The sequence below is a fragment of the Leopardus geoffroyi genome, chromosome C1 (assembly GCF_018350155.1).
Source record: "Leopardus geoffroyi isolate Oge1 chromosome C1, O.geoffroyi_Oge1_pat1.0, whole genome shotgun sequence".
NCBI classification, from domain to species: domain Eukaryota; kingdom Metazoa; phylum Chordata; class Mammalia; order Carnivora; family Felidae; genus Leopardus; species Leopardus geoffroyi.
In genome coordinates, this window is record NC_059328.1 from 52,767,610 (window position 1) to 52,782,712 (window position 15,103).

Genomic DNA, 15,103 nt, shown 5'->3' on the forward strand with positions numbered 1-15,103 from the left:
CAGTGATAACAATTCCTCCCGTGTGGGGCTATTGAGCGGCTGAATACTGAGGTAAATCCCCTGGCATACTATAGGATTCTAAATAGTCTATCTGTTCTCACTACCGTACTGGCCAGCTGGCTCAGTTGAACTTTAAGTGCTTGGCTGAGCCTAAGAATTGAAGGCCATTAGTGCTGGAGGCTCTGGGGACAATGTGCAGCTCTCTGTAAAACCATGGGGCCAGTCAGTGCGTCTCTGAGATGTGATTTCCTCATCATGATAATTAATGCTTCTTTCCTACTTTACCAGATTGTTAGAGGAGAACATGAGATTGAGTAACCTGAAAAGTATTATACAAAAATTGTTATTATAAGAAGAATCACAATAACAGTGATTAACATTTTGAGTGCTAACTTTTTTGCCCCGCACTAGTTTAAGTGCATCCCATGTGTTACCCAATTTAATTTTAATGTTTTAACAATTTTGCCTGATTTATTATTCCTATTTTTTCAGTTGCCTCTGAGGTATTCAGAGGTTAAGTAGCTTGCCTAAGTTCACTCAGATAACTGGGGGTAGACCCAGAATTCAAACCCAATCAATAGAATTTCAGAACCTGCCCAATGGAGGATTAGTCACTATGTTTATATTGGCATTGCTATCTCTATGTTTCTTTTCTACAGAGGCTACAAGGTTAGCTATTCTCTAGGTAGGAGATGGGTCTGTGAAGCCATGATGACAGCACCATAAAGTCACCTGTTAATTAGTCTGTCTAGTCTGGTCATAGCTCAAACACCTTAGGAACACATGTGCGTATATCTATCAGCAAACACATTCACAGATTGAGTATATATGTATATAGATTATAGGAACAATATCAGAGATAAAGATCAGAATATAAAGAAGGAAGACATTAGCAAACTAATTTATGGGCTTGTGATTCTGTTATGAAGGATAATTATTCAGTGGTTTAAGTGGGATGAAAAGTGTCATTACAGTAACACAGCGAGTGATAGTCATACTTAATCTGTTTTCTACCACTCACGTATGATAAATGTCATTCACATGTGTGATGTACTTCTGTGGGGCTGCCTAGACTTTGACATTTCTCCCCAATCTTTTTGTGGAAAATTAAGGTAAACAACGAGTCATTTATTTTGGACATTTATGAAAGCATTTTTATAGGAATTTGGGTGCTTAAATTAACACCTTAGATATCTCCAAAAAAAGGTTATTTTTCAACAGAGTTCCATTAAATTCAACAAATCTACTATGCTCTGCCTGTGCTGTACCATACAGTAGCTACTAGTCACGTGTGGCCGTTCAAATTTAATTGAAAAATGCAGTTCCTCAGTAGCTTTAGTTACATATCATGTACTCAGTAGCTCACCTGTAGCTAGCAGCTACCATTTAGACAATGTAGATTATAGAACATTTCCATCATTACAAAGAGTTCTATTGGACAATGCTGCTAGACAGTAGGATACACTGAAGATGCAGTGATGACCAAAACATTCTAGGGGCGCCTGGGTGGCTCAGTCGGTTGAGTGGCAGACTTCGGCTCAGGTCATGATCTCGCTGATTGTGAGTTTGAGCCCCGCGTCGGGCTCTGTGCAGACATCATAGAGCCTGGAGCCTGCTTTGAATTCTGTGTCTCCCTCTCTCTCTGCTCCTCCCCCACCCATGCTCTGTCTCTCTCTCTCTCCTCTAAAAATAAATTAAAAAACATTAAAAAAAAAAACATTCTAGATGCTTGCCCTTATGGGTTTATAGTCCTGCAGAGAGGACAGCTGCTTAATAAGCCATCCCAGGTTGGGGTTCAGGGAATTACAGGGGACAATGGGAGGGTATGGCAGGGGAGACCTACCCAAGAATGGCTGGTCTGGGAAAACGAAGCCAAAGAAAAGTCCTTATATATGAATAAGAGACCAATTAAAAATATATATATATTGAACTTAATTTTTAAGTAACAAATTATTTTCTCTGCAACTGGATTCTGCAAGTAATATCAATGTGAGGTTTAAAATGTAGTATTGAGGAATATGCTTAAATAAAATTTATTTCATTTTTAAAATGTTTCATGTAATAAATCTCTAAGAAGCCAAACACAAAGTGTACGTACAGTATGATTCTATTTGTATGAAATTGTAGAACAGACAAAATTATGATGATAGAAATCAGAACTGCAGTTGCCTAGAATGGAGGCAGGGGTGCAGGTGGAAGCAAGGATTGACTACAAAGGATCCTAGGGGTACTTTCTGGGATGTTCATGATGCTCTCTCTCTTGGTAAGGGTATTGGTTACATGGATATATGCATTTGTCAATACTTATGGAAATGTATACCTTTAGATTGGTACATTTCCTAAAATGTAAATTATGTCTCAATTAGAAGTTGAATCTATAGAATTGTATATTGTAACATGTTAATGGTTGATATGAGTAACATTATGGAAATATTCATTGCCTCATTACTTCATCTGCCAGTGACCTGGCTGGCCTCTGTAACGCTTATATCATCACTGGCAAGAAGATTCAGCATCCTTCTTGGTCTTGTGCCCTGTGGATGTAAATATGTGCCCCTGCTTTTCCAGTTTTTCATGCTTTCTTATCAAAAGTAGATAAGCTGAAAGAATCTTTCCCAGAATGTTAAGAATGATGTTATTTGGGAGCAGAGAAATTAGAGGTGAATTTTGCTGCCTTTTCTTCTTCACTGTACTGTTTGAGTCTGTAACAAGGCACATGTATATTTCTATACTTTGAAACACAAAATCTCATTCTGTCTTGGCTTAGAAAGTACATTTACTTATCCACGAGTTACTATATAATCATTTGAAAACTTTGGGTTTTAAGCAATGGTTAGTATCACATTTCCTTGTAAGCAGCAGACTCCGTGGATGATTGTTTAGCAGTCGTGGGGTCTCAGTAAATGTAAAATTTCATGCCTTGTCTGTCTCCACCATGCCTCTCCTGTTCAGTTTCTCTCTGGTGCTGGGGCACATTGGAGTGGATTGGGGTTGCCTGGAGATGCTCGTTAGCTGTCTGCCCCTCTCATCTGCCTCCTTCACCCTGTGCTCACAGATTCTTACCTGACCCTTGATGAACCGATGAATAACATCACCACGTCCCTGGGGCAGACAGCTGAACTGCACTGCAAAGTCTCTGGCAATCCACCTCCTACCATCCGCTGGTTCAAAAATGATGCACCTGTGGTCCAGGAGCCCCGGAGGATCTCATTTCGGGCAACCAACTATGGCTCTAGACTGCGGATTAGAAATCTTGACACCACAGATACAGGCTACTTCCAGTGCGTGGCAACAAATGGCAAGAAGGTGGTTTCTACCACGGGAGTCTTGTTCGTCAAGTTTGGTAAGCTGCCTCCTGCTGGGGATGGCCTTTGGCCATCATTCTCCCTGAGGGTGAGGAGGGAGGGAACGGGAACACACTGAGAATGTCCTATGTGCCTGGCAACCCGAAAGCTGGTACAGATGCATCCATTTTACAAGTAAGTAGGCCAAGACCCAGTAGTTAAGTAGCATGTGCGTGGTTGCCCAGCTGGTAAATAGAGCAGGAGTGGAGTCCCGATCTGTCTGATCCCAGAGCCCTGCTCTAAACCACCATGCCAGTGGGAGAAAAGATGGGAAGTTCGACACATGTATGCCCTTTCTCTGTCAAGATGCCATCAAAGACTCCTGCTGTCCCAATCCGTGTGATCCTATAACCACTCAGCCCCCCCCGCAGACTCCCCATGCAGCGTGAGGATGCCTACTTTAGTGACTCATTTGTTAGCACTTGTCTTAGCATTTTCCAGGCCCTGAACTGTGTGGGGTATAGACAGGTTCTCACTGGTATGTTTTTTTTTCTTCGAGGTGGTTGTGGGGAACTGAAGCAAAATAATAAATCCCAGAAAAATAAATATCACCTCAGGGTGGTTGAGAACTTCAATCTGGAATGGTTTGACTGTACCCACACTCACCCTCCAATAACCTAGACTGACTGTTTTTTTTTTTTTTTTTTTTTTTTTTTTTTTTTTTTTTGCTTTCCTTTCCTTTCTCCAGGTCCCCCTCCCACTGCAAGTCCAGGATCCTCGTAAGTACATTTATCTCCCTTCTTGTCACTTCGAAGTGTTTCTCCAAAGGTTTTTAGGGCAGAGGCAAAGTTGTCCTCTTCTTGGGCCAAAGCACTGTTCCAGATTTCATTCCATTTTGCCCTACCCTCATTCCATTTTGCTTTTTCTCTGATATGAAGATTCACAAGAGACCAGCACCGGCAGTAACCTCAAGTGTGGTCATGTTGGTTGTGAACATGTTGATGAAAGCAAATATCTGCTTACATTTTCTATTTTAAAATTAATCTAACATTTAGTTGCCACAGTGGATTTGGTCAAATCAAACAAAAAACAGTACCGTGCTGGCTTAGGTTTTTAGCCTGAAAGGCTCTCTTCTGTGTATCTGATAGTGTTGCATTCCTGATGCTCTAGTTATCCAACAGGCCAACAGTTGGGTGATCACCTTATTTTTATTGCCTTAAAAGAACCCAGAGACAGAAGTTCTGACTCACATAGGGGAAGAAAGCCCTGTGCCGGGTTTGAGAGTTACACACAAGTTTGATTCATTTTGAGTCCTTTGTTACTGGAATCTAAAGATCTCATTTCTTAAACTGATGCTATTCTTTTTTTTTTTTTTTTTATGTTTATGGTTGCGGTTTTATTATAGCAAAAGGATACAAATCAGAATGAGACAAGAGAGGAGACACCTAGGGTGAGGTCTGGAAGGGTCTCAAATAAGGCTTCTGTGTCCTCTCCCCATGGAGTCAGAACGCAAAACTGATGCTATTCTTGATGCGCTCGATCTTTCCCCTGGCTATGGTGTTCTATTCTTTCACTGTAGGAGCATCCACTTGGGGCATTTTTCTTTATATTTTTATTTAGGTGGAGAGAGCCATTTATTAAAAACCCTTGCTCTGCAAGAAAATATCTTCTTCCGGAGATACGCTTCCGAAGTAAAATTTATTGGGGCTCTACCACGAGAGCATCAGAATGTCTGACCTAGACTACACCCACAGCAAATATAACAGCCACTTAATTTGCTCTAATCCCCTCTGTGCCACTTAATTACAGTGTGGGATATTTTAATATATTTGTGTGTGCCTGGAGGCCCAGTGGCCCACAATCCCATTAATAAAACAGGTAATGGGTAAAAATAAACATTGGCCCTCAGCCACACTGTTCTGTTATTTCATCAGCCAATTAAAAGCAACTGTAAAAAAGCCTTTAAAATCACCCAAGTGCTAATTGCATTCTACTCGTCTAGGTAGAAAATATTGATTGATCTTAAAACAGGTCTGCAGTTTTGGTTGCTCTGCTTTGCATTCTTGAAGCTTATCTTTTTTTTTTTTTTTTAAATCTCACTATTGGTTGATATGTGGAATCCTTTTGAAGTCTTATTTAAACTGAGATTAAAACTTTTGTTACTTGCTGTAAAAATGCTTCCCACCCTGGTGCCTTATTTGTTCCTATTAATCTGTGCTTCAAATGTGGCAGATAATCTGCATCCAAGTTTGATGAATGCAGTTCACTAATCTGCCTTTACTATGAAGCACTGAGCAATTGACGTCCTACCTGTTGTATTTGCATCCGAGAATTACTTTTTTATTATCAAAATTATTTTTAAACATGTATATGTCCTTACTTCTTGAAGTTTTCATTCTTCCTTTGTTACCATCTTTCTGATGAGCCCAGTCTGAGTCTCTCATGGTTTTCAATTTTATACGAAGATAGTGTACCGCTTTCATGAGCTGATATCTATAGAGAAGATATTGATGTCCTTAACGATGCTCAGCCACAGCTAAAAGTATCCTTTGATGTCAGGCCCCCCTGTTTCATGTTAGCTGTCTGATTATCCATCAGATTAGTAGCAGGAGCATGAAATGTACAGTTGCCATGTTAGCTTGGAGGGAGCTAGAGTAAAATACAATCAAAGTTGGAAATCCCATGGGGCCTTTTGCAGGACAGTCTACATACTTGTTTTGGCATTGCCAGTTGGCATTTTGATGGACTTTTTTCTCTTTCTGTTAGAAACTGGTGACATATCCTACTTTTTTTCTCTTTTCACTGCTGCCACCACTGAACCCTATTTCTAAGAGTTCTTCTGTAACCGAGATAGAATGCTAGCTTCCTTCCCTATCCTCATAGCCCCCAACAAGCAGGCAGATCTCACTACAAGAGGTCAGGTAGAATGTAACAAAATGATAGCCATGGTGACTATCACAGCTTTGAGGGTTGCTCTGAAAGTCTTTTGTCAAACTGCACAATACTTTTTCCAAGGTAGGAGTGAAATGTAGCTGAAACATTGCTCTGTTTACTTGAAGGTGGTGCAGCAGAGTGACTGCAAAGTACAATGCAAGTCCACGACATAGTGAAATGTTTTGGGTGAATGAATCCTGGTGAGAGCCAAGTGCCATTTGAGACCACAAAGCTACACAGTCTCCAGTGGAGGACTTGGAGGGTCCTTGAGATAATGGTCTAGGAAGGCAAAGGTGGTGAGACACTTGTCACTCCTTCTAGGGACTACATCAGGTTTCCACATGAAGCTTATGGAATGGCATTTTACTATGTAGTAGGAGCAAGCCTGAGACGTTAGTTTGGCTTCTGTTCTTAGCTTCAGGCTTTATTTCTTCTGTCATTGCTGGGTCCTGGCCCACCCCTAACAATTATAGGGCCCAGGGCATGAGTACAAGTGGAGGCCCACATACCACACGTCTAAATATTTAGAAGTTATAAATCAAGCTAGCAAACTGTTAAATGAAATATGTTCTGTCCTCCCACATTGACAAATATACCTTCATAATGACAAAATCAAAAAATACTTATAAAGTTATGGTTTGTGTATGACTACAAGCCAAGAACTATCAAAAATGACTACTTTAATCATTATTATGCTTGTCTGGGTGTTTTGTTCATGGCCAGAGATATTATATATGATTCATAGATTGTTATATATTAGTTCCATTATTTTTTTATTGCCTTCATTTCAGCAAAATGACTGCTTTTGTCATTTTACACAGACTTTTACACGAGATTTTAGCATGCATTCTTTTGACAACAATGCCAAGTTAGACAAAAACTTTCTTCAGTTATTGTAATATTTAGTTTTTTAAAACTAATTTTAATTTGAAGAAATTGTACTCCCTGAGCCAGTAGCAGCTGTAATTATCAATTAAATTCCTAAAGCAATAGTTCAATTTGCTAAGAATTATAGCAAATGAACTAAGAACTTTATATAGCATATTCAAACATAGTAATGGGACCATATGATAAAGAATCACATGATATTGCACAATATATAATGAAACATTATAATAATATAATGTAATCATTAACCTATTATATATATTGTATAGGTTGTTATAGATATATTATCATATATATTACATATGGTGTCATATGATAAGTAATCACATGATATTACAAAATATTATATCATAATATTATACAATATGTAATTTCATCTGTAAGTCAGCATCATGCTTCATGTTATCCTATATATGCACAAATCTAAGAACAATATAAATTGTTTAATGTGTTAGTTTTCTACAGCTGCTGTAACAAAGAATACTGAATTGGCTTAAACGACAGAAATTTATTGTCTTACAGTTCTAGAGCTTAGAAGTTCTAAATCAAGATGTTGGCAAGGTTAATTTGTTCTGAAGGCTGTGAAGAAAGATTTCTGTCTTCTTCTGGTGACCTACCATAATTCTTTGGCTTGTCAATGCATCATCTCAATTTCTGCCATGATATTTACATGGCATTCTCCCTCTGTGCGCATGTCTCCAAATCCCCCCCACCTTTTTTTAAAGATTTTATTTTTAAGTAATCTCTATACCCAACGTGGAGCTCGAACTCACAATCCTAAGGTCAAGAGTTACATGCCCTACTGACTGACCCAGCCAGGTGTCCCCAAGTTTCCCCTTTTTATAATGACACCATTTATGACCCACTCCAATGACCTCATTTTAACTTAATTACCCCTGTAAAGACCCTATTTCCAAATAAGGTCACATTTTAAGGTCCTGGGGATTAGGACTTCAACATATGAATTTTGAGGGAACACAGTTCAACTCGTAACACTTAATATTGTGAAATTATTCCCAGCCATGAGACTATAATCTTGCAAATATTATCCTAATTTGTAAGAACTTTCAGAATATAAAGAAAAATAAGAAAACGGATGCTTGGTAATATTGAGAATGATAGTTTCTTGTGCAAGAATCCACTGAGGAAGAATTTGACATGTTGATTAATCTTTTCTCTTCCTGAAGTATTTTTGCCACTGCAGTCCTTCCTGTGCTCCAAGCAGTGCCCATCTCCTCCATTGGTAGTGACTCAACACACAGACTTTCACAGTATACAATCACTGATCACTTAGAACACTGCCCTGTTCTAAGAACCTAGGGCAAGGGATGTAGAGAAATGATCCCTGGGGCAGAACAGTGTTAGTCACAGGGGTGGATGTTTAAGGTTTGGTTACATTATGGCAGCCCCGAATGCCAGATCCCAAGAGGCAGAGGACCCCATGTGTATATTAAACTTATTTTTCAGTAGGTCCAGGGAAGGGGCCCTTCTTTAAAACAAAAACAAAAACAAAACAGTTTTACTGAAATATAGTTCACATACCATCAAATTGGCCATTTTAAAGTATAAAACTTAGTGTTTTTAGTATATTCACAGAGTTTGTATAACCTTCACCACTATCTTATTTCAGAACATTCTCATTATCTCCTAAAGAAACTCCTCTCATCCCCTGATAATCTCCAATCTACCTTATGTCTCTATGAGTTTGCCTATTCTAGATATTTCATGTAAGTAGAGTCATATACTGTTTGTCCTTTTGTGTCTGGCTTCCTTCACTTAGCATGTTTTCGGGATTTATTCATGTTACAGCATACATCAGTACTTCATCCTTTCTATGCCAACTTGACACATAAATCTGACCATCACATTCCGCAACATTATCCTTGACCTCCTTTTTCAAGATTTTTTGGGGGAGCTATTCTGGGGCCTATTGCATTTTCATGTGAATTTTAGAGTTAGCCTGTCAATTTCTGCCTAAAAGCCAGCTAGAGTTTTGATAAGGATTGCAATGAATCTGTAGATTAATTTGGGTAGTATTGCCATCTAAACAACATTAAATCTTCCAGTCCATGAGTTCAGGCTCTTTCCATATGTTAAATTTCTTTGATGTTTTGATCAAATTTCTTTGATTCCATATGTTAAATTTCATTGATGTTTTGTACATATCAATATTCAAGACTTGCTCCTCTTCTGTTGAATTTATTTCTAAATATTTTATTATTTCTCATGCTATTAGAAATGGAATTTGTTTTTTTTTTATTTCACTTTCAGATTCTTCGTTGCAACTCTATAGAGATAAAACTGATTTTTGTAAATTGATCTTGTATTTTGCACCCATACTGAGCTCATTTATTTGCCCTAATAGTTTTTTTCTGGATTCCTTATGATTTTCTATGTACAAGATCGTATCATCTGCAAATAGATATTGCTTCAATTTTTCCTTTTCAATCTATATGATTTTCATTTTTATTTTTCCTGCCTAATTACTGTAGCTAGAAACTTCAGTACAATGTTAAATAGAAAGTGGCAAGAATGGACATTCTGGTCTTTTTCTTTATTCTAAGAGGAAAGCTTTTATGATGCTAACTGTGGGTTTTTTGTAAATGTGTTTATCAGATTGAGGACATTTTCTTTTATTATTTTTTTATATTAAACATAATTTATTGTCAAATTGGTTTCCATACAACACCCAGTGCTCATCCCAACAGGTGCCCTCCTCAATGCCCATCACCCACTTTCCCCTCTCCCCAACCTCCATCAACCCTCAGTTTGTTCTCAGTATTTAAGAGTCTCTTATGGTTTGCCTTCCTCCCTCTCTGTAACTTTTTTTTCCCCCTTTCCCTCCCCCATGGTCTTCTGTTAAGTTTCTCAAGATCCACATATAAATGAAAACATATGGTATCTGTCTTTCTCTGCCTGACTTATTTCACTTAGCATAATACCCTCCAGTTCCATCCATGTTGCTACAAATGGCCAGATTTCATTCTTTCTCATTACCAAGTAGTATTCCGTTGTATATATAAACCACATTTCCTTTATTCTTTTATTCTTATTTTGTGGTGTTATTTAAAAAAATTTTTTAAATGTTTATTTATTTTTAAAAGAGAGAGACATACAGAGAGACAAAATGCGAGCAGGGGAGATACAGAGAGAAAGGCACAGAATCCAAAGCAGGCTCCAGGCTCCTAGCTGTCAGCACGGAGCCTGATGTGGGGCTTGAACCCACAACTATGAGATCATGACCTGAGCCAAAGTCAGACGCTTAACTGACTGAGTCACCCAGGTGCCTCAAGTTGTGTGATTTTTTTTATTATGAGAGTGTGTTTGATTTTGCCAGATGCTTTTTCTATGTCTATTGAGATGATCATGTCTTTTTTTAAAACTTTATTATATCAATGTGATCTGTTACATTGATTTTTTTATTTGTTTTATTTTTTAATGTTTGTTTATTTTTGAGAGAGAGAGAGACAGCATGAGTGGAGGAGGGGCAGAGAGAGAGAGACACACACACACACACACAGAAAAAAAAATATATATATACATATATATCTTTGTATATATATATATATATATATATATATATATATATATATATACACACACACATATATATATATACACACACATATATATACCACTTTTTCCTTATCCATTTGTCTATCAGTGAGCACTTAGATTGCTTCTGTATCTTGACTATTGTAAATAATGCTACAGGAAACATAGAGGTGCATATATTTTTTAGAATTAGTGTTTTTGTTTTCTTTGGGTAAATATCCAGTAGTGGAATTACTGGATCATATTGTACTTATATTTTTAAGTTTTTGAAGAACCTCTCTACCATTTTCTACAGTGGCTACACCAACTTAATATTCTCATCAGCAGTGTACAAGGGTTCCTTTTTCTCCACATCCTCACCGACACTTGTTATTTCTTGTCTCTTTGATTTTAGCCATTTTAACGGGTGTGAGGTGATATCTCCTTGTGGTTTTGATTTGCATTTCCCTGATGATAAGTGATGTTAAGCATCTTTCCATGTGTCCCTTGGTCATGTTTGTCTTCTTTAGAAAAATGGCCTCCTTCCCATTTTTTAAAAATGTTTATTTATTTATTTTGAGATAGTGTGAGCGGGGGAGGGACAGAGAGAGAATCCCAAGCAGGCTCTGTGCTGTCATTGTGGAGCCCAATCCAGGCTCCATCTCATGACCGTGAGATCATGACCTGAGCCAAAATCAAGAACTAGACACTTAGCTGACTAAGCCACCCAGGTCACCTCCCACCATTTTTAAAAACTAGACTATTTGTGGGGGTCTTTTTGTATTGTCTAAGATCTTTATATATTTTGGATATTAACCTCTAATAGGATATGTCATTTGCATATATCTTCTCCCATTCCATAGGTTGTCTTTTATTTTGTTGACTTCGCTATGCAAAAGTTTTATTTCAATGTAGTTCCAATAGTTTATCTTTGCTTTTGTTTCTCTTGCCTGAGGAGGCATGTCTAGAAAAATGTTGCTATAGCCAATGTCAAAGAAATTCCTGCCTGTGTTCTCTTCTAGAATGTTTATGGTTTCAGGTCTCATATTTAGGTCTTTAATCTGGTTTGAGTTTATTTTTATGTATGGTGTAAGATAGGGTCCAGTTTCATTCTTTTACATGTAGCTGTCCAATTTTTCCAGCACCATTCCAGCACCATTGAAGAGACTGCCTTTTCCCTATCATAAATTTTTGCCTCCTTTGTCATAGATGAATTGATCATGTAAATGTAGGTTTAGTTTTGGGCTCTCTGTTCTGTTCTATTGATCTGTATGTCTATTTTTGTGCCAGTACCATACTGTTTGTAGTATATTTTGAAATCTAGAATTGTGGCACCTCCAGTTTTGTTTTTCTTTATCAAGATTACTTTGGCTTTTGGGGTCTTTTATGTGAAAACTGGACATTTAAAGTAAGCCGGCAACTCAAATTAGATCACCTTTCCTCTGATGTTGGCGTGTGCTGTTGTTGCTATTGTTTGTTTAGTGACTTCCCTGGAATAATTCTATTTAGTCTATCTTCCCTATCATCTGTGGCTACTGAAGTCTTTGCTCAATTGGCTTACTGTCAAAGGAGGACAGAGATTTTCTTAAACCAGTAATTCTCCCACCCTTTGCCGAGGGGCTCTGGGTGTGTTTGAGGCCATGCCTTCAGCACTCCAGTAGTTTTTAACACTGCCTTTGCTTCCATTTCCTGCCAGAGGTGAGACAGTCAGGCTTTCCTGGGCACGCACAAGCCCCTCACATGAACACATCCTTCTATCTCCCCAGAAATATGTCAGAGATTTTCAGAGCCCCCTAGGAACATCTTATTCCTTAAATCTCCCCTTTGAGCTTTTGAGTTTTTTGGCCAGGCTCTTGTTTTTCCCAACTTGTGTTGCTACCCCAGGCAACTATGAGTCTTTTTCAACAAATGTCCTGAAGCTAGGGCTTTTCCTACTGAGAGGTTCTAAATCTAGTCAAATAAAGACAAGCCCTGTAAATAGAACTTTTTCAGCATGCTGCTAGACTGCTCAAATAGTGCCAGTTCTCTGGAGATGGGCTTTTGAGGCATTCCAACCCCCTCTGCCTCCTCCACTGACTGTTAGGCTGTTGGTTTTCACAGCTGCTGTGGTGGTGGGAGCTGCTGGTTTTCAAGGTTACCACAGAACTCAGGAGAGGGAGATGAGAAGAGAGCAAGTTAAAAACCCACAAAACTCTGTTCTTACCAAATGTTAGCCTTTTTCCCCCTTGTTGCAAGCCTTTGGCTAATTTTCAAAGTTCTTAAAATGTTGATTTTCACAACTTTTTGCCGGTGTTCTCATTGCTTTTAGAAACCATTCCATATTGCCTGCTTGTCTCTCATCCATGTCTAAGGACAGTACTGGGTGGGTGCTGTCTTGGGAGGCCTCCGAGGCCCAAGGACACTGCTCCACATGACAGCCTCCCTTTGTTGACCCTTTTCCTCAAAACAAGACAATGTCCTGGGATTCTTTACAAACATTACCTCTCTGTTCCAGAACAGCTCTCCAGGGAAGATGTTTTGATCCCCATATTATCAAAAATGTTCCACAAACACTAAATGGCTTTAATTGGACCTAGTTCATATCTAATTTCTTCAATTTTAATATTACAAGCTCCTTAAATTGAGTGATGCCTGGGGAACACCAATATCATATTTTTTTATATTTTTCATGGTTGCTTTAGGTCTTCTCCTGGTATATAACTTGAGCTTTTTGACAGGCAAACGGATCCAATCCAACAAACACTAAGCATTGATTCAGTTTAACAATTATTTATTAATTACCTATAAAGTGCCAGGCTCTCAGCCATCCTCTGTAGAAACTACGAAGGCTGCACTTTGCCCTCAAGCTACTTACCCCGTATGCTGGGGCCAAAAAAATGAGCCTTCCCCAGCACCAGCAAGTGCAGTGGTACAGCTGCTCTGGAAAACAGTGCATCTATGAGATGGTGATCACAGTTTCCATCTCATAATATAGTCATTAGCAGTAATGAGCAATGAATATGGAGCACATGACACCTAGTAGAATCCAGTTAGTATTCCTCAAGTGAATGAGATATTTGTTGACTGACTGATTCTCCTGTTTCACATATGGGGCCTAGTATATAAAGTTCAATGAATTTAAGTTGTATTTCTTTCTTTCCTTTCATCCTTTGAGACATCCTGCAAAATCAGCCTATAAAAGGGGCATGGTATAGGGACTCCTGGGTGACTCAGTCAGTTAAGCGTCTGACTCTCGATTTTGGCTCAGGTCATGATCTCACAGATCCATGAGACTGATCCCAGCGTCGGGCTCTGTGCTAACCTCGTGGAGCCTGCTTGGGATTCTCTCCCCTCTCCCATTCACCTGTTCCTGTGCTTGCGCTCTCTCTCTCTCTCTCTCTCTCTCTCTCTCTCTCTCATAATAAATAAATAAACATTTTTTAAAGAGGGAGGCATGATAAAAAAAAAAGGGTATCTATCTCATAGGGCTGTTGCAAAGAATAAATGAAATAATAAGATAATTCATGTAAAATAGTAGCTAGCACTGTGCCTGGCACATATTAGGAGCTTAATAATATATATTGACTGACATCATCATCCTTATTGTTGCTGTTTTTTTAATTGAAGTATAATGGACCCATCATTGCTGTTTGAGCTAAGAAGCTATGCCTTCTTTCCAGGCAGAGCCCTTCTAGACAACATTCCCTGCTGTGAACCCCAACAAGAGACCTTGAAGCCTTTATTTCCTTTTTCCTTTTATTGACCTTCGGCTAAAGTCCCTTTTTGCAGAAAGACAAAGTGACCAACTTTTGATGAATTCTTTCCTTCTCTTATCTGCTTCCAAGTCTCAGCCATAGTGAAGAAGTGTTACAGGGCACTGGCCCAGACCAGGAAGCGATAATGTAATTTTCAACTCAAGATAAACTCAAGGATAACTTTCAACGCAGCTACTCAGGCAGTCCAAGGACAGAGGTGCCTTGTGGAGGGGAAACCAGGAAGTCACTCAGCAGCTGGCCCAGGACACGGAGGGCCATCACTTCAGTGAAATAACTGACCTCCGTCTCTTCCTCAAACTGCCTGAGACTCAGCGCTCTGCAGAGAAGGGGCAGATGGAGGGAATGTGGAGAGATTAGATAAGAAGGATTTCCCAATCCCAGTGGGGGATAGATCCAAAAGTACAGAAGGTTGAGAAGCCAAACTCTCATATCCCAATCCACCCCCATCACTCAACAATTTCCACTGTATGAATGGGGTGTGGAAAGCTTCCAGTTAAAACGATACTTGTGAATGTTGGCAAAGTGTATCTTTGTGTGCAAGGGCACATTTAAAGAGAGAAGAGGAAAGATAAGTCCACGCTTTCTAGGAACACACATTCTGAAAGTGTGTCTAGCAGGCCATGAGCCTACTCAGTCTACGCGTTAGTCATGAATGCATCTCCACACCTCGCCCAGCACCTAGCACATAGCAGATGCTCTGCAAATTGT

The 15,103-nt window shown here is 39.0% G+C and overlaps 1 protein-coding gene across 1 annotated transcript in view; it reads left to right on the forward strand.

Moving 5' to 3' along the window:
• Positions 1-15,103, forward strand: part of ROR1 (receptor tyrosine kinase like orphan receptor 1) — a 399,613-nt gene that overhangs the window by 267,538 nt on the left and 116,972 nt on the right. Inside the window, exons 3-4 of the mRNA XM_045477675.1 lie at positions 3,056-3,343; positions 4,033-4,063. Coding sequence (XP_045333631.1) covers positions 3,056-3,343; positions 4,033-4,063 — 319 coding nt within the window. The remainder of the gene's footprint in view (positions 1-3,055; positions 3,344-4,032; positions 4,064-15,103) is intronic.